The 23,833-nt window shown below is 43.9% G+C and overlaps 1 protein-coding gene across 4 annotated transcripts in view; it reads right to left on the bottom strand.

The window, feature by feature from the left end:
• ELOVL6 (ELOVL fatty acid elongase 6) overlaps positions 1 to 23,833 on the bottom strand; it is a 151,410-nt gene that overhangs the window by 9,287 nt on the left and 118,290 nt on the right. For all 4 annotated transcript variants that reach the window (XM_021100707.1, XM_021100706.1, XM_021100705.1 and 1 more), the window contains one exon: positions 668 to 819. In XM_021100707.1, coding sequence (XP_020956366.1) covers positions 668 to 819 — 152 coding nt within the window. The remainder of the gene's footprint in view (positions 1 to 667; positions 820 to 23,833) is intronic.

Raw genomic sequence — 23,833 nt, 5'->3', positions numbered from 1 at the left:
GGGTTGAGGATCCAGCATTGCCGTGAGCTGTGGTGTAGGTCGCAGATGTGGCTCAGATCCCGAGTTGCTGTGGCTGTGGTGTAGGCTGGCAGCTACAACTGCGATTAGACCCCTAGCCTGGGAATCTCCATATGCTGCAGGTGTGGCCCTAAAAAGACAAAAAGACAAAAAAAAAAAAAAAAAAGAAAAGAAACTAACCCTTAATATTTGTAATGAGAACATGAAGATACCCAATCAAAAAGCTTCCTTAACTTCCTAGTCTGCATCCAAACTCCAGAGCTGAAAGTATGGGACTGGGTGAGGGCTGTGTGGCTAATTTCCCCCCATATTCTAAAATTAGCTGAGCTGTTAACCGGTGGGAAAGAAGGGGAGGGGTAGATGTTATAAACCCCCAGAAGTGGGTTTTCAGTAAGGCTTTGGACACCTGCACATTTAACATAAAGTATTTTGTTCTTCATATACACAATGCACAATTATTTCAAAGGAGGGAAGGAGAGAACAGAAAAATAGTGGAAGTTAATCAAAAAGTCATTAATCGTGACTTTCCTACAACCAGTAAAACAGGGCCTTCAAAGTTGTTTCTTGGTCCATTTAAAAATAAATATTGTGGGTGTGTAGCTACAAAGGGGGTGGGGGGGGAGGAAACGGAAGGAGAGAAGACACTCACCTAGTTCCGGTGCTTTGCTCAGCACAAATGCATAAGCCCAGAATTTGCTGACAGGTCCATTGTAAAAACCCTGGTCACAAACTGAATACTTCAGGCCTTTGGTCATCAAAATGTACAGCATATAAGCACCAGTTCGAAGAGCACCGAATATACTTCATAATGAAAAAAGAAAAGAAACAACATTCAGAAAAAGAATTTCACTTCTGACATGAACCGTTGGTAGAAGCCTGCCACTGGCAGGACATTGATAGCGATGCAGCAGCACGAAAATCTGCTTTTACCCAGAGGCATTGAAAATGGTTTGTAAACAAGAGTTACACCACTTCTCAGGGCTTTATTCTGAAGGCCATCCCTAAGGCCACCTAACGCGTCGTCCTCAATGTTCCAGAAAGGTGTCATGGAAAAGGGGAGTGCATCTCAGGCAACAGCTCAAGAACTCTGCTGACCTGACCTGTGTTTTGGCTTGAGAACTGTCCCTTGGGAGTGAGATGGAGTTGGCTGAAAACTCTGCTAATTATCTCCATTTTGTCCTTTGTCCAATTAGTCTCCAGATCCCTGGCTCCGTTTCCTGAATCTCTCTCGCTCTCAAATCCATCTTTTTCACAGAAGCCCGAGGAAGAAGGCTTAACTTCCATGGGAAGCCCCCCTCCCCCTGGAGTGCCCCCAGGATCATGCCCCTGAGCTCCCCTAACCGTGGCCAACCGTGTTGCAACACCGTTCTTCAATGCCCCGAAACGTGTTTGCCTTCACCCAGGCAGAGTTGCTCAAAGACTGCTGAACAAGCGATACTGTGGAAAAGTAAACGGACATGTGGCATTTTTATCCAGGAACCGCTAAGGAAAGAGGAGAGCTCTGGAAGGCGCTGAGCTCTGCTGTAACATGAGGTATGAAAGGACCTGGCAGCTGGACCGCGCCGCCTCCATGACAGAGTGAACCCGACAGGCACACGTGCCCCACAGCTCGCCAACTGCACGGACCACGGAAAGGAGAGCTGGCTGATCCTGGCGGGGGGAGGGGGGTAGGGATGTGCTGGCCCATCCTTGTCCTGGCAGCATCCCATTTTAGGTTTTACAAGTCCTAAGATAAACTAGCAATCAACTATTGAAATGAGTAGCAGCCTCACCCAACAGGGAAATGAGAGCTTTCTGTCCTTGCAGAGGCACATCTTTTAAGATGTCTCAAGTGTTGCTCCATAACAAGTCATTCCACCAGGGGACGCCATCCGTAAACATGTGTCCACCAGATAAAACCAAAGATCACCTTCGCATCGAACCAAAGTAATGAGACTGAATTGCTGGCAACAGCCTCTTATTTGGGGGGCTCTGAAAGTAGCTTCTCTAATGACATACCGCTTCCAGGAAGAAATGCAGTTCCTCTTTCCAACATAGAAAACGATCCTACATAGGATTTGGGGTATGACTTTACAACTGTAGATCCTATGTCCCCCTGCACTCAAGATGTAGCCTCCAACGCCTTCATGGGACCTGCAAGGCTTGAGTGGCCCCCCTCGCTCCCCCCGCCACCCTTCCCTCCTGCCTATTCGTCCCATCCCTTGTGAGCCAATCCTCCCCGCACCTTCTGATCCTTTCCGTTTTGTGACTTGAGACCTGTGCATATGCTATGTCCTCTTCTTGGGGAGCTCTTCTCCCATGCTCACTTGAAGGCTGCCCCTTCTCACTTTCTTAAACAAATGTCCCTCCTGGTAGCATGACCTCAGCCTTTACGATCAATATACAATCCTGGCTTGCGAATGGGAAGTTGGATTTCATTGGTAATGTCAGGTACATTTTTCAAATTTCGGTTTTCCCTCACCAGAGGGTGGCTAAATTTTCATAAGGAAAGTTGCCGCCATCACCAGATGATGGTGACTAGAAAACTGGGGACTTTGCTGCTTATGGAAGGTAGCAGGGAAAGAGGGATATGGCGTCTCCACTGAGCTTACAGAGCCGACACTGTTGGCTGCCTGTTCGAAGCTCAAGTCTCTTCCTCCTTTTCCATATTAAAAGAATGCTGATCCTGTCCAGGTTCTCCCAACTCATGCTTCCCCCAAGGAAGCTGACCTTGTCTTTGGCTTAGGAGTAAATCCTAACGATGTAAGCAAGTTTTAGTACTTCCATCTCCCTTGCTAGTAACTTGTTAGGCTGGGCGCGGACCTCGTTCTAGCCAACGTGATGTGAGGAGAAGGCTGCTGGGGCCTTTTTCAGGCAAGGTTTCCTTGCTCATCACCACGCAGTGGTTGGAAGAACAGCAGCCATCCTGCAACCAGGAAGGAGCTACCTTGAGGACGGCAAAGTATTCCCTTGAGATGTGACTGAGCTGCTGAATTACCCATTACCCTTTCAGTGATTCTATCACAAGACCTCTTGGTGTTGACATAAAGCTTCCTAATTGGATAAGCCATGTGGAGTTTTGCTTTTTATTATTTATACCCCAAAGCATCCCAGCAGACACAACACACCAGATCTGATCTTCAGTAGACTTTTGAACACAAATTAATTTTTTTGTGGCTATAAAATAGATCTATTTGGGAGCTCCTGTCGTGGCTCAGCAGTCCATGAGGACGTGGGTTTGATCCCTGGCCTCACTAGCCTCGCTCAGTGGGTTAAGGATCCAGTGTTGCTGTGAGCTGTGGTGTAGGTCGAAGAGGCAGCTCAGATCCCCAGTTGCTGTGGTTGTATGTAGGCCAGCAGCTACAGCTCCCAATCGACCCCTAGCCTGGGAACCTCCATATATACCACAGGTGTGGTCCTAAAAAGACAAAATATACAGACATACATAAATATATAGTCATAGATACGGTCAGTGAACTACTCACTACATCAGTTATCTGCTTTTCACAGACTGGTGGGATATACGTCAATGACTTTTGTACAAGCCCAAAGCAAAGAAACACACAAATGACACATTTTCAGTATGTATCCGTCTCCACTCCTTAGCCCCAGATCTGTGACTTTCTGAACCATTAGCACATGTCTCTCCCCGCCCCACCTGCAGCCCCTCACTGGGGAAGCAGAGCCCTTCGGCTACTATATTTTGCTACTAGACTGTGTACTTACATGATCAGAGCAGATCAAGGAAAGCAGCTTTGGAATAGTTACTACCTTTTAATCTTCTTGAGTCTCAAAAATTATTGTAGTTTATAGCCAATTTCTTAAGTCTCTGCACAGAGATTTATTCTTTCATTTGTGAAATATTTATTGGCCATGTTCTCGATGCCGGAGTGACAAGAATCAATAGGCTAACTTGGGCTGCTCCTGCCGGTGGTCTAGGAGACGTCCGCGGAGGTGGTATTTGAGTTGGGGATAAACAGGTATCGAAACTTTGAGGGTTAGGGCACGAGGGGCTGCTTCGGAGCACTGCGGAATTGAACGTTTGGGTATCGTGGTGACCCACAATATTGCTGGCAACAAGTGCACAGTACATATTATTGTCCCAGATCTGGGCGTAAGCCTCACTCCCTAAGCTTCGAACAATCAGGCTGACTCAGAACAGAGGGCAGTGCATTTTTCAGGGAAACCCTCAGTGCCAGCCATTGGGCTTGTGTCCCGGAGGGCAAAGGCTCTTTGTTGGGATGTGACAAACAAACGGCTGGGGAGCCACGGGGGAGCTACTTGGCCAATGGGATGATTGCTATTTGAGGGAAGCCAGTAGCTCTGTCCCTGGCACATCTCAGCCACTGTCCACTCTGGAGCCATGTGGCTTTTTATTATAACTGGGCACAGGGCCCTTACACTGTGATACTTTTCCAAAATATACTTTCAGGGAGGAGACTATTTTTTTTCCCTCCGAACCTGATGTGATGCAAGAGACAAATACACAGCTTATGTTCTGCTTCCCCCAGTCCTTACTCTGCTCAGGCAGACACCACCAATCAATCCTGACACACTTTCTGGCCACTGCATCCACGTTCTCAACCACTGTAAGCCACTACCAAGAGATGAGTGTTGCATATTCCAATCCCAGTGCTCTCACTCTCTGGTTTCACAACTGGACAAATTACTTAACCTAAGTCTTTATTCATCTGAAATAATACTACTACTTAACCTGTAATCTAGTTCTATGAATTCTGTAGGACCACATAAGTAAGGTATTTAGTTAGCAGAGAGCCTCTAACATATAGGTGCTGAGTAAAACAGTTTTTATTATACTATTATTATTTTATTACTGCTTTTTTTTAGGGCTGTACCCATGGCATAGGATAGTTTCCAGACTAGGGGTCAAATTGGAGCTGCAGCTGCTGGCCTACACCACCGCCACAGCAACGCCCGATCAGAGCCATGTCTATGACCTACACCAAAGCTCAGGGCAAAACCAGATCCCCCGCCCACCGAGCAAGGCCAGGGATCGAACCCTCATCCTCACTGATACTGGTCAGATTCGTTTCCACTGCTCCACAACAGGAACTCCCTATTACTACCTATTGCCATTATTATTGCTGCTTTGCTCCATCTGTCCTTCAGTGTTGTCACTTTTAACTTGCTCATCTTATTAGTGGTTAAGGCTAATTATCCCTAAATGGAAATCAAGGACACCGAGAATCTGATTTGCACCGATGAGTATTCATGTCAGTAAGTATTTTGCTGTTAAGTGTTTAAGCGTTTTATTTTATGAGCCAGCTTTTCACAAAATAAGTGATAGTTACTTCTCAATAGGATGTAACATGAGCATTTTCCATAGAACACCCTGACGGAAAGATGCCTGGTATAGAAAAGCATCTGGTTCACGTGAAATTTATTTACTTGTCTTTTGTCCCTTTTAGGGCTGCACCCGAGGCACACGGAGGTTCCCAGATTAGGGGTCTAATCAGAGCTGTAACCGCTGGCCTGTGCCACAGCAACAGCCACTCCAGATCCGAGCCGCGTCTGCAACCTACATACACCACAGCTCACGGCAATGCAGGATCCTTAACCCACTGAGCGAGGCTAAGAATCGAACCCGCAACCTCATGGTTCCTAGTCGGATTGTTTCCACTGTGCCACAATGGGAACTCCTGAAATTTATCTTTTGATCAGATGATAAAGATTATTCTGGAGTTCCCGTCGTGGTGCAGTGGTTAACGAATCCGACTAGGAACCATGAGGTTGCGGGTTCGGTCCCTGCCCTTGCTCAGTGGGTTAACGATCCGGCGTTGCCGTGAGCTGTGGTGTAGGTTGCAGACGTGGCTCGGATCCCGCGTTGCTGTGGCTCTGGCGTAGGCCGGTGGCTACAGCTCCGATTGGACCCCTAGCCTGGGAACCTCCATATGCCGCGGGAGCGGCCCAAGAAATAGCAACAATAACAACAACAACCAAAAAGACAAAAAAAAAAAAAAAAAAAAAGTCTAAAAAAAAAAAAAAAAAAAAAAAAAAAAGATTATTCTAAATCCAGGCCCTCAAAGAGGCCAAGAGTCAGGTCATTGTGTTTAATGAGGGCAGATGAAACATCACATGCCTTTTCTCAGCTGTAAGTTCACACAGACATCTTTTTTTTTTTCTTTTAAAGAAATACATTCTTTTCTTGCCAAAGTCTAGCTTTGATTACAGCAATTAATGAAAAAGAGAGCTCAGTGAAGGGCGTGGTGGATGTATGTTTCTGCCCTCCTTCAGCTACACACCATGCAGCAAGGAGATCTGGAGGAAATCCCAGCTCTCATTAACTAAGGTGCTTCTTCTCAATGGAATGTTCTGGATTCCTAGTCCGGAAGAAGCCTGTTTTGTCCTCATTAGCCATTTGCCACAGCATGTACCCAAGAAGGTGCGAGGAATGCTCGCTGGACTGTTAACTGTGATACTCTGGGGGTGGGGATGGGAACCTTCTATTTTGTACTATATACACTTCTGCATTGTTTGTCGTAAAGCAAGCAGATATTAGATTGACAATTAAAAATATATTGAAAAGTAGGTGCCTAGGTGCAACTGATTCACTGAATACATAATCGCAATGGTACTAAGGTGCAGCTTTTTAGAATGAGGTTGAGACACAACATGGATCCCCGATCAGCTCATGGATGACACAATGGCACGAGTAAAGAAAGGCTGACTCATTTACTGAATCAACACCTGTGTCACCCACATCCACCAAGTATCAGATATTATACTACTCACTGGGGCAGAGAAAGAATCTCTACAAGTCATTGCAAAGGACAATAAACATGTAAATAAACAAATACGTAGGTATCATATAGATGAATTTCAGATTCTGCCAGAAACAATACATGGTTTAAATATTAGGGTCCTTTCTGGAAAAGTTTGAGAGATTTGACCCATCTTCTTTCAAGCCCAAGCTCTGACCATGAGGGTCTGACTGTGTATTTAGTTAAGAAGTTGAATTACTGTGTTCTAGCCTTCCAGTTTTAGAGCCATCTGGAAGTCAAAGTGGAAAACCTCAGTGATGACTATAAGAATTCCAGAATTCTTTCCCCTCCCACTAACATTTGTATGTTGAATCTAATCCCCTAAGTGGTCGAATTTGGATTTGGGCCTTTTTTTAAATGAAAGTATAGTTGATTTACCAAAAAAAAAAAAAAAAAAAAAAGAATTCCAGAATTCTGCCTTGTGATGAAAGTGCCATGCGTATACATCATCAAGCGTATTTTCAACGATTTCTGCATAAACACTACACATTCATAAAACCACTTGTCGGCCCCAACTTCAATGTGAGGAATTTTAGAATCAAAAGAAGGTTTTCTCAAGGACTTTTTGTTCTGAGGTATCAACCACCCCACCCCTCATCCTCTACTAACTCAATAATCAAAGGTTCAATTACTTCCAAGATTGAGCGATAAAAACATTACATTTATATCCTGTAATTAGAAAAAGGAAAAAACAGTGTGATATTTTGTTAGTCGTCAAAATGTGGCAACAGCTGACCCAACGGTAGCAACTAAAAACATGGGAGAGGCCACTGATTTTCCTGATAACAAACCTGTAACTGCCATTAGACTGCTTTAGTCTCTGACAACTATTCTAGACTCTGCCAGAGTCCGGAGTAGGAAGAATGCACAATAATCCCAGAATAGGTTAAAGCCAATTAACAACCAAAAAATCCACCTCTAAGCCTTTGCACTTGGGAGGTGCTATGGAATTACAACAGGAACAGTAGCGTTTCCGTGTCAGTATCAGCAAAGTACAACCCAACTTCTACAACCTTTCCACAGGAGATGACAGGCATCCTTAATAGAGAATGTCTACTTTCATTTGGTCTAGTCTGGTCTTTGCTGAAAACATAGTTTTTTCAATAATACTGTAACAAGCTTTCAAAATATCTGGTTTTTTTTTTTTTTTTTTTTTGGCTTGATAAATTAGCAGTTAAACGGGGATGATACATCATAGCTTTAAAAAAATTGGCTTTCTCTACTCCTCTTCCACTAGCAATTCACAGTGTACAATTTCACTTCTTCCTGAGTGATCATTTCTAGGTGTGACTCATTTATCATGATGGGTATATTTAACTGGATATCACCATTAGAAAGCCAGAAGTTTCTTGTGGATCCAGAAACAAGAGGCTAAAACTGCACATTATAAATATACCAAAATTGAAAACACACACACGTCTTTTGAAATCTTGCCATTTGAGACAACACGGATGGACCTTGAGGGTATTATGCTAAGTAAAATAAGTCAGACTAAGAAAGAGTAATACTACATGATTTCACTCATACGTAGACTATAAAAAACTGATTCTGTATAGTTTGATCTGGTATGTGTACATTTTCAAAAGGTTATGCAAACCCATACTGTTATAAAAATATTTATAAGGAAAACTACCCAAACTGTTAACAATCATTCCTATTAGAATTTTATTTTACAGTATCCCTGCATTTGGTTTTTTCTAGAAGCGACTAGAAACCCAATTTTAAATTCTCATTTCTAATATTTATAACTTGATGTTAAATAATCCTTGGGTTTTTGTTTTTTTTTTTTTGGTCAATAATAAAAAAGACACCTTAAAAATAATATGGAAGTTCCTTAGAAAACTAAAAAAATAGAACTACCATATAATGTGGCAATTCCGCTCCTGGGTAGGTATCCAGAAAAAATGAAAACTCTAATTCGAAAAGATATATGCACACCAATGTTCACAGCGGCACTATTTACAACAGCCAAGACATAGAGGCAACCTAAGTGTCCAACAGATGACTGGCTTAAGAAGATAGGAGGTTTGTGTGTGTATACACATACATACCAATGGAATATTACTCGGCCATAAAAAGAATGCAATACTGCTGTTTCCAGCAACAAGGACAGACTTAGAGAATATTTTGCTTGGTGAAATAAGTCAGAATATTTTGCTTAGTGAAATAAGTCAGAGAAAGACAAATATAATATTCTTTCTTTTTTGGGGGGTCATTTTAGGGCTGCACTGCGGCATAGGGAAGTTCCCAGGCTAGGGGTCGAATTGGAGCGGCAGCTGCTAGCCTACTTCATAGCCAGGCCAGATCTGAGCCACATCTGTGACCTACACACAACTTACAGCAACAATGGATCCTTAACCCACTGAAGCAAGGCCAGGGATCGAACCATTGTCCTCATGGATGCTAGTCAGATTTGTTTCTGCTAAGCCATGATGGAAACTCCTATAATACCATTTAGAATTTGGTAAGGGGAAAACCAGCCTCCTGTCGCCCGGGTCCTTTGCATCAGAAATACAGTAGTTTTGAAGTGTCTGTTGTGTCTAAGAACCTGACTAGTATCCAGGGTTCAATCCTTGGACTTGCTCAGTAGGTTAAGGGATCCAGCGTTGCCTTAAGCTTTTGGTGTAGGTTGAAGACATGGCTTGGATCCAACACTTTTGTGGCTATGGTCTCGGCTGGCAGCTGCAGCTCTGATTTGACCCCTGGCCTGGGGACTTCCATATGCCAGGGGTACGGTCCTAAAGAGAGAAGAGACAGACAGGAGTTCTCAGATCAATTCACCACCACCATCACAGAACCAGAGAGATGAACAGACAGGTAGAGATCAAGTGGAGGAGATCCCACTGTGGCACAGCAGAAATGAATCTGACTAGTAACCATGAGGTGGCAGGTTCGATCCCTGGCCTTGCTCAGTGGGTTAAGGATCCCGCATTGCCGTGAGCTGTGGTGTAGGCCAACAGCTGTACCTCCAATTGGACCCCTAGCCTGGACCCTCCATATGCTGAGGGTGTGGTCCTAAAAAGCAAACAAACGAACAAAAGATCAACTGGAGCTCTTTAATGATAGCTACTGGCTTATGAGAGGCAGCCTAAGTTCTGGGAGCCAACTGGTGATCTCAGAACATGGAGCCTTCAAGCTAAAAAGTGGTGGCTGTGAGCATTGCGTGTGGCACTCTTCCTAGCAATCACTGGGAATGTATCTTCCAGGTGAAACTCGAGCTCTTCAACTGTAAGGTGTTTATAGAGGGTGCCCAGATGGGTCACACTTCAAAAGTGTCACGCTGGCAGTGGTTGGCTGGGACTGTGCTGCAGAGCTTATTACCAGCTCACCCAAAAGAAACCTTGGCCACAAACCCCCAGCAGTGCTTAGAATCTCTGAACTTGTGGCCAATTCTGAGTCAACTATCTTAAAAAGGCCAACAGGCTGGCATGGCTGCTCTGACACTGTAAACATCCAGTGTATTCTGGGACCTTGTCGCTTCCAGCTCAAGAACTTCCTGTGGCTTGAAGGAAGCCTGAGGAGTTTCCCTTTCCTGCATCTCAAAGCCTCCCACAGCCTGCACAAAGAGGCCACGGAAACCTGTGGCCTCAATCTCATCACAAAATAATTTTGAAAAGAAAAATCATAGCACAGATGAGCACACTTTGATACACATTTTTGTACACCAGGTCTAATTGAAGAAAAATCTCCTCCGTTCCTTAATTCGTCTATAGATCCTTGGCTTGCTTCCTATTTCCATTTTCCTATTAATCCACTTTTTTGAGTAAAGAATTCAAATGAGACAAGACTTACCTACTAGCAGCAAAAAGTGGAGACAACAAAAATGACTACTTTGAACTATTATGCCTATGAAGTTTTATATATCGAATTTCACCTGTCTTCACCCCCTTAAACAAGACAGGGATATCCCTCAATAAGACCATAAATGCAGGAAAAACTTAATAAAATGTTAATCACTAATAAAAATATAATGAGGTAATACGAGTTTAAGGTATGATCAGAGAGGCACCCCGGTGTTTAGGCAAGGAAAATCTAACAACCAGATTCCTCCACCTATTCAGTGCTTTAGGGCATATTGCATAAATCTTTTCACTTTCTTTGTAAGGATGGCTATGGCACTGTCTAATATTCTGCCTGCACCACAAGGTGTCATGAGGCTCCCGTAAGCTGGTGGTTGTTAAAATTATTCACTAGCCCACAGTAAAACATTACTGATATCACCATCATCTCTCTTTCCTCAATGGACCTTTTCCTGCCTTTTTCTTTCTTTTGGTTTTATGGAGAAAACTGGCCCACAGGAAGCACTCTGTAAGGTTCCTTGTGATGAGAACTCCTAGCACTTCCTCTTAACAACCTTCCCCCAACACACGGCAGTGTTAATTACATTGATCACGTTGGACAGAACATCCCTAGGACCCATGTATCTTACAACTAGAAGTTTGTACCTCTTGGAGTTCCCGTTGTGGCGCAGTGGTTAACGAATCCGACTAGGAACCATGAGGTTGCGGGTTCCATCCCTGGCCTTGCTCAGTGGGTTAACGATCCGGCGTTGCCGTGAGCTGTGGTGTAGGTCGCAGACGCAGCTCGGATCCCGGGTTGCGGTGGCTCTGGTGTAGGCCAGTGGCTACAGCTCCGATTCGACCCCTAGCCTGGGAATCTCCATATGCTGTGGGAGCGGCCCAAGAAATGGCAAAAAGAAAAAAAAAAGTTCGTACCTCTTGACTGCCTTCATCCAATGCCCCCTGCCCCCAACCCTAGCCCTCCCCCTGCCTCTGGGGACAACAAACCTGATCTTCTTCTATAAGTTTTTTTTTTATTTTTTGAAGTTCAAATGACCTACACCTTGTGTTCATTCAGGTTATACAACAGAGTGATTTCATTCTATACATTTCAAAATGATCACCCCAACAATCTAGTTAACCATGGGAGGGGGGGCATACAAAGCTATTACATAATTATCAACTGTATTCCCCACACTGCACATTTCATAACTGGGACTCACTTGTTTTGCAACTGAAAGTTTGTACCTCAGTCCCTCTCATCTGTTTCTGTCTCCTCCATACATCCCTTTCATTTATAATCTAACTTCTGTTGACGCAAACATACACAGTAACCGTGTTCTTTGCATTTGTAAGAGCTAGAAACATGCTAACACGCGCCTATCGATGCTGCTTATTTTGGTGCTTTTTCTTCTTCCTCCAACACAGAAGAATTTAAGGTCAATCTGTTAGAGCTAACTTTCAAGAAATGACATTAGAGAATTGTGTCCTAGTTAAGCAATTGGGGTCTGACGACTAACAGATTTGACAATTGCAAGCAGGAACAATGTCAAGCACAAAAATGCCAAAGAACATTAAACCTGTGACCCTTTGTTTTAATTTCAAAGAAACAATTTCAAGCCCCTTCAATCACTTGGTCAGGACGCACGTCCGCAGAAACATCTCCATGTCTCATGTTTCCATCCCACGTGGCAGCTGACAGTTGGCACACTTGGCACCTGGACTGGTTTGGCATTCCATCAGTCCTATCCTGGAAGTAAGCTTTCGTTCCACAGAGGAATTTTTTTTCAACCCACAAGGCAGAAAAAGCTTAAAATGTCATTAAGTGATTTCACAAATTATCTTAAAGATTGTTAGGACCTAAGGCTGCAAAGAGGTTTGGGCCTGGGAATTACCCTGGGCCCTGAGGCACCTATAAATAATAGGAACTCAACGGGTAGGTGTGCTATGATAGTTATGAGTAGGATTGGGTAATAAAAACAAAGGTTTCCAAAAGTTAAGGGATATTCTTCATCTTGCTTTATATAGTTCACCAGGCTGTTGAACTTGAAATGGCCTCATCAGGCAGTGGTGAGCTCTCCAGACCTCTGTAAATTCCCTCAGGGGAGAAGGTCTTTTGGCTTTGTTATCAATTGTGAGCCACAAGGGGATTCCTCCCCCTCTTGGCCCTGGCTTCCCAGAAAAGAGGCTGGGGACCTGAGGTTTTGGGGCTTTTCTCTCTTTTAGAGGAGAAACCAGTTTTCATCTGATGTCTGAGAGGGGAAAAGAAAAGATACAGCTTAGGACACAAGGGGAAGGCAGTTGGTTTGTGTTTGGCATTTCCAGCCTCCCTTTTTGGCTTTCTCCCTTGTCCCAACTCCTTTCCTTTCCCATAATCCACAGCCCTTCAAAACTCTACTGCCGTTTTGGAGTTCTTGTGTCGTGGCGCAGTGGTTAACAAATCCGACTAGGAACCATGAGGTTGCGGGTTCGATCCCTGGCCTTGCTCAGTGGGTTAAGGATCCGGTGTTGCAGTGAGCTGTGGTATAGGTCACAGACTCGGCTCGGATACCGTGTTGCTGTGGCTCTGGTATAGGCCAGCAAGTACAGCTCTGATTAGACCCCTAGCCTGGGAACCTCCATACGCTGCAGAAGCGGCCCTAGAAAAGGCAAAAAGACAAAAAACAAACAAACAAACAAACAAAAAAAAACAAAAAAAAACCCCAAACCTCTGAGTTTGTTTTTTCCTCTCTCTCTTTCATTTTTGGCCACCCCACAGCATATTCCACTCCTGGGCCAGGGATCAGATCCAAGCCTCAGTCGTGACCTAAGCTGCACTTGCAGCAATGCCGGATCCTTAACCCACTGTGGCGGGCCAGGGATCGAACCCACAACCCGGAGCCCCTAAGACGCCACCAATCCAGTCGCACCACAGTGAAAACTCCAAAACGTAGGGTGTTAAAGTACAGATTCTTCTGCTCTTCCATCTCTGCTGGAAATTCCCATAATTTCTCCATTAGATGTTAGAAGACAAATGAGATTGGAGGAAAGGATTCCCTTACTCTTCCTGTGGTGTTAGGTGACTTAGCAACTGATGCAAAGAGTCCAGGGCCCTAAAGAATTCCAGATGGGGGAGGGGCAGGAGTTTTTAATCATTCATTCAGTCTATTATTTCTTGGGTGTTTCCTATGTGCCAGGCTCTGTTTTGGGTGAAGGAGACTCCTGAAATTTTAGGGACTGGAGAAGTTTAGAAAGCTTAGAGATACTAGGTACCAAGTATACAACGGTAAACTCAAGAGATAGGTCTCAAATTTCTGGGAACTTACATTTTAAAGTGAGGAGAGAAGTTCCCTTTGTGGCGCAGCAGAAACTAATCCGACTAGTATCCATGAGGCTGGGTTCAGTCCCTGGCCTCACTCAGTGGGTTAGGGATCTGGCATTGCTGTGAGCTGTGGTGTAGGCCGGCAGCTGTAGCTCCAATTCCCCCTAGCCTGGGAACTTCCATAGGTGGAAGGTACGGCCCTAAAAAGAAAAAAGAAAAAAAAATTGGCAAGGAGAAAGTCTGTCAGGAAAATTATTCTAGGAGAAATGTTACCTAAATCAAAAGAGAACTGGAAGGGGTCTTTTACATCTCCCAGTCCAAACTCCTCTATCTTGGGCGCCAATTAGATGGATTTCCCAGTTAATGGCTTAAAATACTGGAACGAAGGACAAATCAAAAAGTCCAGAAATAGGCAACATATGCCTTTAATAAAAACCCTAGGAGTTCCCCACGTGGTTCAGTGGTTAACGAATCCGACTGGGAACCATGAGGTTGCCGGTTTGATCCCTGGCCTCGCTCAGTGGGTTGAGGATCCGGCATTGCCGTGAGCTGTGGAGTAGGTTGCAGACGTGGCTCGGATCCCAAGTTGCTATGGCTCTGGTGCAGGCCGGCAGCTACAGCTCCGAATGGACCCCTAGCCTGGGAACCTCTATATGCCGTGGATCGGCCCTAGCAAAGGCAAAAAGACAAAAACAAACCAAAAAAACCCAAAAACCCTAAAATGACTTTCTGAAACAAATCAAAATTTCCAACAATGGAGAGGTGAGAGAATGAAACCCAGCTTGCTCACAATTATTATAGCGGTGGTGCGTGGAAGTGTCACGGCACAGGGATGGTGATCTGGAAGAGGCAAGGGAGAAAGCTAAGCTCTGCTATCACACGGTCACAGCCAGCATGGACACCAAACTGAACCGAAGAAAGTGATGGATAATGACGCAGCATTGCGAGCTGTGAATTGACTCCGTTTATAAGTAAAGATGTAGAATTAGCGATGAGTGTGGAAGAGAAGAGAGAAACATTAGTACAAACGTCTTGGGACAAGAATGCTATGAAGCACATGAGGTTGAGGATGAAATCCTAACTTACTATATATAACCCTAGGTGATAAGCTGTAGTGGGTTCGATCCATAAAACCCCTTGGCAGCATGACAGAAATTTCAAATTAGGTACCTCTTGGTACTGCTATGTGTAAATATGAGAACTAGTAAAGCTTACTTGATTGAATATTGAGACAAGAATCTGCACCCAACATGAGAAAAATCAAAGCAGAGACAGCCCATTAGGAAATCTTATCAGACTGTTTCTCCCCAGGTTTATTCACTTTAAAAAATTATTTAGGAGTTCCTGCTGTGGCACAGTGGGCTAAGAATCTGACTGCAGCAGCTTGGGTTGCTGCAGAGGTACAGGTTCAATCCCAGCCCAATGCAGTAGGTTGAAAGACCTGGCGTTGCTGCAGCTGTGGTCACAAGTGCAGCTCAAATTCAGTCCCTGGGCGGGGAACTTCATGTGCTACAGGTGCAGCCATTGGGGGGAAAAAAAAATTCCCATTTATTCTAGCTACAGCTGCCTTTTTTATTCCTCCTGGTGTGAATGTTCCTGTGATCTGCTGACAAATGCTCAGCAGAAGAAAAAAAGAAAAAAAAAAAAAAAAAAAAGGTGTTCTCAAAGACTTCATCCATCCAGGCGGCTGATTTACTTCAGAAGAAGAAACTACTAAGTCATCTTATTGCTAAATTTAAGAGAAATAAATTGACAATACCAAGGGGTGGTGGGAATAGGGAGCAACTGGAATTTTCATATGCTCTTGGTGAGAATGTACGTTGGGACAAACCCTTTGGAAAACTGGCAGAATCTACAAAAGCCAAACCCTATGACTGAGCAATTCCTCTCTTAGGTTCAACACTCAACAGAAAAGCCAGCATAATGTGCACTAAGGGATAAGGAGACACATGTTCATAGCAGCATTCTGCACGATATTCCCTCAGCGAAACAACCCAAATGTCACCTATAACAGAGCAAAATAAAGTCAATAAATGAATGGACTATATAGTAATGAGGAGAAAGGAACTACTGTTACAGGTGAAACATGGATGATTCTTACAAATGTATCATGAGCGACACATCCAGGCACACAGGGTCTATATTGTATGATTCTGCTCATATGAAGTTCAAATATAGGCACAATTAATCTGATGGCAGGAGCCAGAGAGCTTTGGAGGAGAGAGCAATTGGGAAGGGGCACAGAGAAACTTTCGAGGTGCCAGTAAGGTTCTACACCTTGACCTGGGTGGGGACTGCACCAGTGAGTTCACTTTGTTTAAAAAAAAAAAAAAAGAAAAATTGAGGGGAGTTCCCTGGTGGTCTAGTGGTTAGGATTCAGTGCTTTCACCACTGTGGCCAGGGTTCCATCCCTTGTTTAGGAACTGAAACTGAGATCTCACATCAAGCTGCGGCACACAGGGGCCAAACACAAAGGAAAAAAAAGCCCAAACAAAAGCCACTGAGTTCTACACCTACTATTTGTACATTTTTCTGTACATATACCCTAAATAAAAAGAACCCCCCCAATAAAACTTATTCTAGGCCTACCACATACTAAGTTCTTTTTAGGTACAAATTTTTTTTTGTCTTTTTGCCTTTTCTAGGGCTGCTCCCGCAGCATATGGAGGTTCCCAGGCTAGGGGTCGAATCGGATCCCCAGCTGCCGGCCTACACCACAGCCACAGCAATGCGGGATCCAAGCCCCGTCTGCAACCTACACTGCAGTTCACGGCAATGCCAGATCCTTAACCCACTGAGCTAGGGATCGAGCCTACAACCTCATGGTTCCTAGTTGGATTTGTTAACCACTGCGCCATGGCGGGAACTCCAGGTACAAATTCTTTTTGGGTTCAAGGAATTTAAAAAAAGAGAAAAAGACAAAGAACCTATTGTCATGGAGCCTATATGCTAGTAGGGGGAGGGGAGCACAAATACATAAAAATAGCTTGAAGATTTCAGACTGTAGAAAGCGCCATAATAAAACTGGGTGAGGTGATAATTATTAGGGAATAGGGGACAGGAAGACTAACTGCTGAGGTCAGAGAAGGGCTCTTAGAGGAGGTGACACGGGCTGGTGCAAAGGAGCCCGTCTGATTAAGACCTGGAGAAAGACGCAGCAGGCAGAGGGACAGATGAGGACAAAGCAGGAGTGAGGGGGGCGAGCTTGCGGTACAAGGCTGAGGAGGCCGGCAGCAAACGAGCTGGAGGGAGATGCAATTCCAAAGGTGGGCAGGGACCCGTCCTTGCAGGGTCCTTGAGGATTTATTTCAGTGATAGTAGTATTAGTAATTAATAGAAATCATAAAATTTATTTTATTCTAACTGCATTACACAGGCATTGGTGGGCTTTAAGCCAGAGACTGACATGATGTGATTTATGTTTGTAATAACTCAGGCTGCTATAGGAAGAATGGACTGTAATACAATCAGATACGTTACGATAACATAACATCAATAATCATACATAACTGAGACTAATGTGCAATTACTAATAATAGTAAATAATAGTTTGCATAAGAAATCCATCAGGAGAACACCTATTTTATCTCTCACTTCCAAAACGAGAGAGGGTGGTGGCTGGCACGTGGTTACTGCAGACATATACAACAAGGAAACAAACCTGTATGTATGCCTCTGATAGGACAGCCTGAAACACCATGGGTGGTGCCAAACAGCCAGGAAGAAGACTGAGATTTTTGGCCTGATCAGCACAAGTGGATAATCTCGCCACTCGGTACTGACACAGGCATCCACTTAATTATTAACTGATTTGTGCGTTAATTAATTAAGTCTAGTGTGGAGCCAGTGGAGAGGGAATCTAGGGTTTTGCTTACGTATGTGAGACGCCTACTCCACGTGATGATGACAGAGCTTCTAGAGAAAGGAAAGTTTGGAGTTTAGGGAAGAGATGGGGGCTGGATACTTCAATTTTGAGAGTCATCTGATAATTGAACATGACTCAATGAGATGAGATCCTGCAGGGAGAAGACTGAAACAGGAGAGAAGCGAATGCCTCGCTGGGCCACAGGATAGTTTGACTTCTGTAGGATAGAGCAGAAGAGGTGAGAAATCCAGCACTGTTGCAGAAGCGATGTGAGGTCCATTAGAGAGGCCACGTGGGCAGATGAAGGTGAAGGCGAAGGTTCCTCCCTGTATGGAGCCTTGTGAATAGCAGGTTATCAGGCATCCTTATTGCAGAGCTTGATGAACCATACATATGACAAGAACACATAATTACAGGATACAGACTTTTGAAAATTCAGGAAATAGAGAGGGAAAGACCAGTCATGATCGTATCAACATAACACAACGATCTAGTTTTGTTTTGTTTGCCTTTTTAGGGCCAAATTCGCAGCATATGGAAGTTCCCAGGCTGGGATCAAATCGGAGCTATAGCCGTCAGCCTACGCCAAAGCCACAGCCAGATGGGAGCCTTGTCTGCGACCTACACCACAGCTCATGGCAATGCTGGATCCTTAACCCACTGACCGAGGCCAGGGATTGAACCAACGTCCTCGTGGTTACCAGTTGGGTTTGTTACTGCTGAGCCACAATGGCAACTCCCACAATGATCGTAACTTTTATTCCCTCCAGTCATTTTCCATTCGTGGTTGAGCTCAGAGTATTTAAGGAGAGCAGCCTACTTAGGTACATTTCTTACTTAGCAACTTTCCCATCTAGCTTCTTAGTCTTCACCAATCCCTACTTAATAGCTGCACGGCTATCCCACTGGATGCTTGTGCTGTAACCTACCACACCATAGTTTCACGACTAGATTGCTTCTAATTTCTTTTAAGTAAATAATGTGGCCATGAATATCATTATACACAGAGCCTTTTCTTTGTTTGGTGTTATTTCCTAGGGATAAATTCCCAGCAGTGGAGCTACCATGTTAAAGGGCAAGCAAAGAACATTTTTCATAAAACTGGTTTGGACAATGTTGAGTTTGAGGCAGGACGGGCCAGCCGAGAGAGAGAAAGAGAGAGAGAGAGAGAGAATGCAGACGGATAATCACACAGGGACTTGAGATTTGGCCAAATGCTCTGTGCACGTGAGTGGAAGGAGGTATGGTGAAGAAGTCAGAATCGTGGAGACATCTGCCTGGTAGGAGGTCTCCGCAGAGGTCTGAGATGCTGCTGTGGGGCAGGCTTTGCCTCCCCCAGCTCTGCACAGATGGCTGGAAGCCAACCAGGAAGCTGATTCACCAGGAAGCTGATTGAGATATGACGCCCTGAGTGAAAGGTTACCAGAACACTGCTGTTATCTTGGGTGTGAGCACCCAGTTAATAGTCTCTGTTGCTGGAGGAAATGTCTGCAGAGGGTCAGAGCAAATAAGAAATGCATGAGTAGGAACAAGTATGCTGGAGTTGGTCAGAGTAAGTCTGCTACCTCTGCGAAGCAGTCACACTGGACTTCTCAGCTATTGAACTGCTCCTGAAAGTCTTTAGTTGTTCAGACGGGATTACCAGTGTGCATGTTGGGGGTGTCCCTGGACTTTGGGGTGGCAGAGAGGGTGATAGCCAAAGGGCATTTTAAGTGCCCTGAAATTACATGGAAATTCAAATGACAGTAAACCATGGAAGTTGATAAAAACGCAGATTTTGGGGAGTTCCCCCTGTGGCACAACAGAATCTGCAGCACCAGGACGCAGGTTTGATCCCTGGCAGGGCACAGTGGGTTAAAGGATCTAGTGTTGCCATAGCTGTGGTGTAGGTCGGAACTGCAGCTCAGATCTGATCCTGGCTTGGGAACATATGATGCAAGGCTGACAAAAAGGGAAAGAGACCCAAAAATAAAGATTCCCAGGCTCCACCATCAGAGGTGCCAAGAGCTTTGGGGGAAGACCCAGAAATAGAATTTTTTTTTTTTTTTTTTTTTTTTTTTGGTCTTTTTGCCATTTCTTGGGCCGCTCCCATGGCATATGGAGGTTCCCAGGCCAGGGGTCCAATCAGAGCTGCAGCTGCCGGCCTACGCCAGAGCCACAGCAATATGGGATCCGAGTGGCGTCTGCAACCCACACCACAGCTCACGGCAACGCTGGACCCCCAACCCACTGAGCAAGGCCAGGGATCAAACCCGCAACCTCATGGTTCCCAGTCGGACCTGTCAACCACTGAGCCACGAAGGGAACTCCAGAAATAGGAATTTTTAATAGCCATTTCAGATGTTTTGATACATATGGCTCTCTCCCTGGCTCATCAAATCATATTCCCTTCTTGTGTCAACCACTCACCGAGTCATTCTATAATTAGCACCTTTAATTTTTATTTTCCCAGGTATGTGAGCAGCATGACATTAAGCAAAGAGCATGGCCTTTTGGGTCAGACTAACTAAACATAATCCTGTCCTCTATAAGCTGTAGGTCCACAGGGAAATTTTTCACTCTAACACTGCACTTCATTTGCAAAATAAGGACAGAGCTGCATTTTATATGGATTTGGATCATGAATTGTAAAAAAGCAATGTATGGATAATATTAGTCAGGATGTACCTAACGTGTAAAAGGTGAAGGAACATGAATCTCCTACATCTAAAACACACTCAAGAATCACACAGTAGGGAGTTCCTGTTGTGGCAAAGCCAAAACGAACCAGACTAGTATCTATGAGGATACGGGTTCGATCTCTGGCCTCGCTCAGTGGGTCAAAGGATCTGGCATTGCCGTGACTGTGGCGTAGGCTGGCAGCTGCAGCTTCAATTTGACCCCTAGAATGGCAACTTCCATATGCTGAGGGTATGGCCCGAAAGAAAAAAAGACAGAAAGAAAAAGAACCACACAGTGTCAAAGCTGGTGGCCCAACTGATGTAAACTCCATTCACAGTACTCATAGGAGCCCAACCTGGGTGGGGAATCGAAATACCCACATCTTTGGTCATTCTCTTTTGAACAACTCGGTCGTTTTGGTGACTCAGACCTCTTAAGGATGCTTTCATTGTAACAATCGCTATTGGTAAATGCTAACAATGCCACCCAGGTATTCACCCAGTGGGGGTGCTCATGACAGGACAGAGAAACATGTGAGACACCAAGAACTTTCGAATGATGAAAAAGGACTGTTATATATTTATTTATTGTGTTTCAAATTATTCCTATGGGAAAATGGTTTTGAATTATGAAAATTCTGAAATATCTGTGCATATCAATCTAGTCAAAGAACTCATCTGTCGGGAAAAAAAAAAAAACCATGATCTCCCTATAATAAATAGCATTTTCTTCAGAGGTCTATGGTGAGGAAGAGGAAGACAGTAAGGTACCGACACACGCAATCTGAACTGCTTATTAGGTTGGGAAACTGAGGACAAAACCTACCATTTCTTCTCTAAACACAGGTGACCTGTTCACTTTAAAGCTGAGTGATCTAAAAAATTGGGAGAAAATGAAGCGTTTTCAGAATAAACATCTCCCCTTCAACCTTGAGACCTACTTCCCGTCCCCCCTCCGCCAGCAAAGGCTTTCCATGAATTACCTAAAAAGTCCCAAGGAGGCCTGGTTGAACTGCTCAGGGCTTAGATTACAACAGCAGCCCTGGAGTGATGAGTCAAATTTCCTCTCGCCTTGATTGTCTGTGGTTGTGAATGGATGGTCCTCTGCTTTGCCTTCTGTTAGTCAGAGCCAAAGGACCACTTCCGAAGAAAGTGCTCCCTTAGAAACATTTTTTTCTAAAATGCAGTCACTGTTCTTGTACCTTGGTTCCTATTTCTTTCCTAGGACAAGACGAGGGTTATCTGAACAGCCTGAAGTCTTGGCAGTTCTAAAGGGTAATTATTCTCAACTTTTGGACCTGAGCCAGTACAGGAAACAATAAAAGACTTACGGAAGGTCTGCAAGCCCAGCTGTCTCTGATGCTCCTCCTCATTCTGCAAAAATACTTGAATGAGTTTCTTAGTGCACCTGTCGCCAATGTCACAGCAGAGACACTCGCCTTTCTCTTGTTTGCACAGTTACTTAAACAGTACCAAGAAACAATAATTTAAAACTTGTGATGGGATAAGGGAGGAGATAATTGTTTTTAAAGTATCTCCTATTTTCTGGTTGGGTTTCAGCACAAAATACTTTTTTTTTTTTTCCCCCAGGGCTGCACTCGCTACACATGGAAGTTCCCAGGCTAGGGGTCCAATAGACGTTTCAGCTGCCAGCCTGCACCACAGACACAGCCGTGTGGGATCCGACTCTTGTCTGTGACCAACACCACAGCTCAATGGCAACACCAGATCCTTAACCCACTGAGGGAGGCCAGGGATCAAATTCACATCCTCGTGGATACTATTTGGGTTCGTTTCCAAACTACAGGAGCACCCCGAAACACTTCTAATTGAAGTGACTTCTAGAAGCTTCTTTTAGTCAAAAGATAGCTCATTTTGTCCTTAAAAATTAGTCACTTTGTTCTTTTTTTTTTTGCCATTCCTGATTTTTTGAATACAGATTATAAATACATGGCTTTATTGATTTTTGAAGAGTGTTCTAAATTATAAATCTATTTAGGATTTAGAGACTATTTTACAGGTTTTGCTGCAAAGTTTTAGGGCAACAAGAGGTAATGGTGCAGGAACTACCATGCCCTTCAGTCATTACTATTCAAAGGATGGAACTAAGTTCGGAATTTGTTTTTGCCAAAGCCAACAGTAGGGTGTTACGGCTTGTATATATGAAGAGGCAAAATGAGAACAAATATTACTTTCTATCCAAAGGCTGGGGGCAGCAAGAGCAAGTGAAAACATGACTTACTTGGGTATATTGGCATTTTAATGTGGGGACTCTACAATTTAAATTAGCCAAGACAAATAAATAAATAAATAAGCCAGAACTTTTGCAACAGATTTATTTTTCCTTAAAAAAAGACAAATAAGATGACCCAATTGAAAAATGAGCAGAAGACATGAATAGACACTTCACCAAAGAAGATACATAGATGTCCAACAGGCACATGAAAAAAATGCTCAACATCACTAATTATTAGAGAAATGCAAATCAAAACTACCATGAGGTACCACCTCATGCCCATCAGAATGGCCATCATTAACAAGTCAACAAATAACAAATGCTGGAGAGGGTGTGGAGAAAAGAGTACCCTCCTTCACTGTTGGTGGGAATGTAAATTGGTACAACCAGTATGGAAACCAGTATGGAGGTACCTCAGAAAACTAAATATAGAACTACCATATGATCTAGGCATCCCACTCGAGGGCATATATCCAAACAAAACTGTAATTCAGAAAGATACATGCACCCCTATGTTCACTGCAGCACTGTTCATAACAGCCAAGACATGGAAACAACCCAAATGTCCAATGACAGATGAATGGATTAAGAAGATGTGGTATATATACACAATGGAATACTACTCAGCCATAAAAAGAAAATACCATTTGTAGCAACATGAATGGAATAAGAGACCCTCATACTAGGTCAGAAAGAGAAAGACAAATACCATATGATATCACTTATATCTGGAATCTAATATATGGTGCAAAAGAACCTGTCTACAGGAAAGAAACAATTCATGGACATGGAGAACAGACTTGTGGTTGCCGAGGGGGAGGGACTGGGAGTTTGGGGTTAGTAGATGCAAACTATTGCATTTGGAGTGGATAAGCAATGAGATCTGTATAGCACAGGGAACTATATCTAATCACTTGTGATGGAACATGAAGGAAGAGAGCGTGAGAATATATATATATATATATGTATGTATGACTGGGTCACTTTGCTGTACAGCAGAAATTGACGGAACATGGTAAATCAACCATAATAATAAAAAAAGGATTTTTTTTTTTTTGGAGTTCTCTCATGACTCAATGTGTTAAGGACCCAACATTGGCAGTGATGTGGCACAGGATCAATCCCTGGCCTGGGAGTTTCTGCATGCCATGGGTGAAGCCTTTTAAAAAAAAAAAAAAAAAAAAAAATGTTTTTTTTTGGGGGGGGATATTCA

This window comes from Sus scrofa, chromosome 8, assembly GCF_000003025.6.
Source record: "Sus scrofa isolate TJ Tabasco breed Duroc chromosome 8, Sscrofa11.1, whole genome shotgun sequence".
Taxonomy (NCBI): domain Eukaryota; kingdom Metazoa; phylum Chordata; class Mammalia; order Artiodactyla; family Suidae; genus Sus; species Sus scrofa.
Note: the sequence above shows the minus strand (reverse complement) of the source record. Positions and strands in the feature narration are given on the sequence as shown.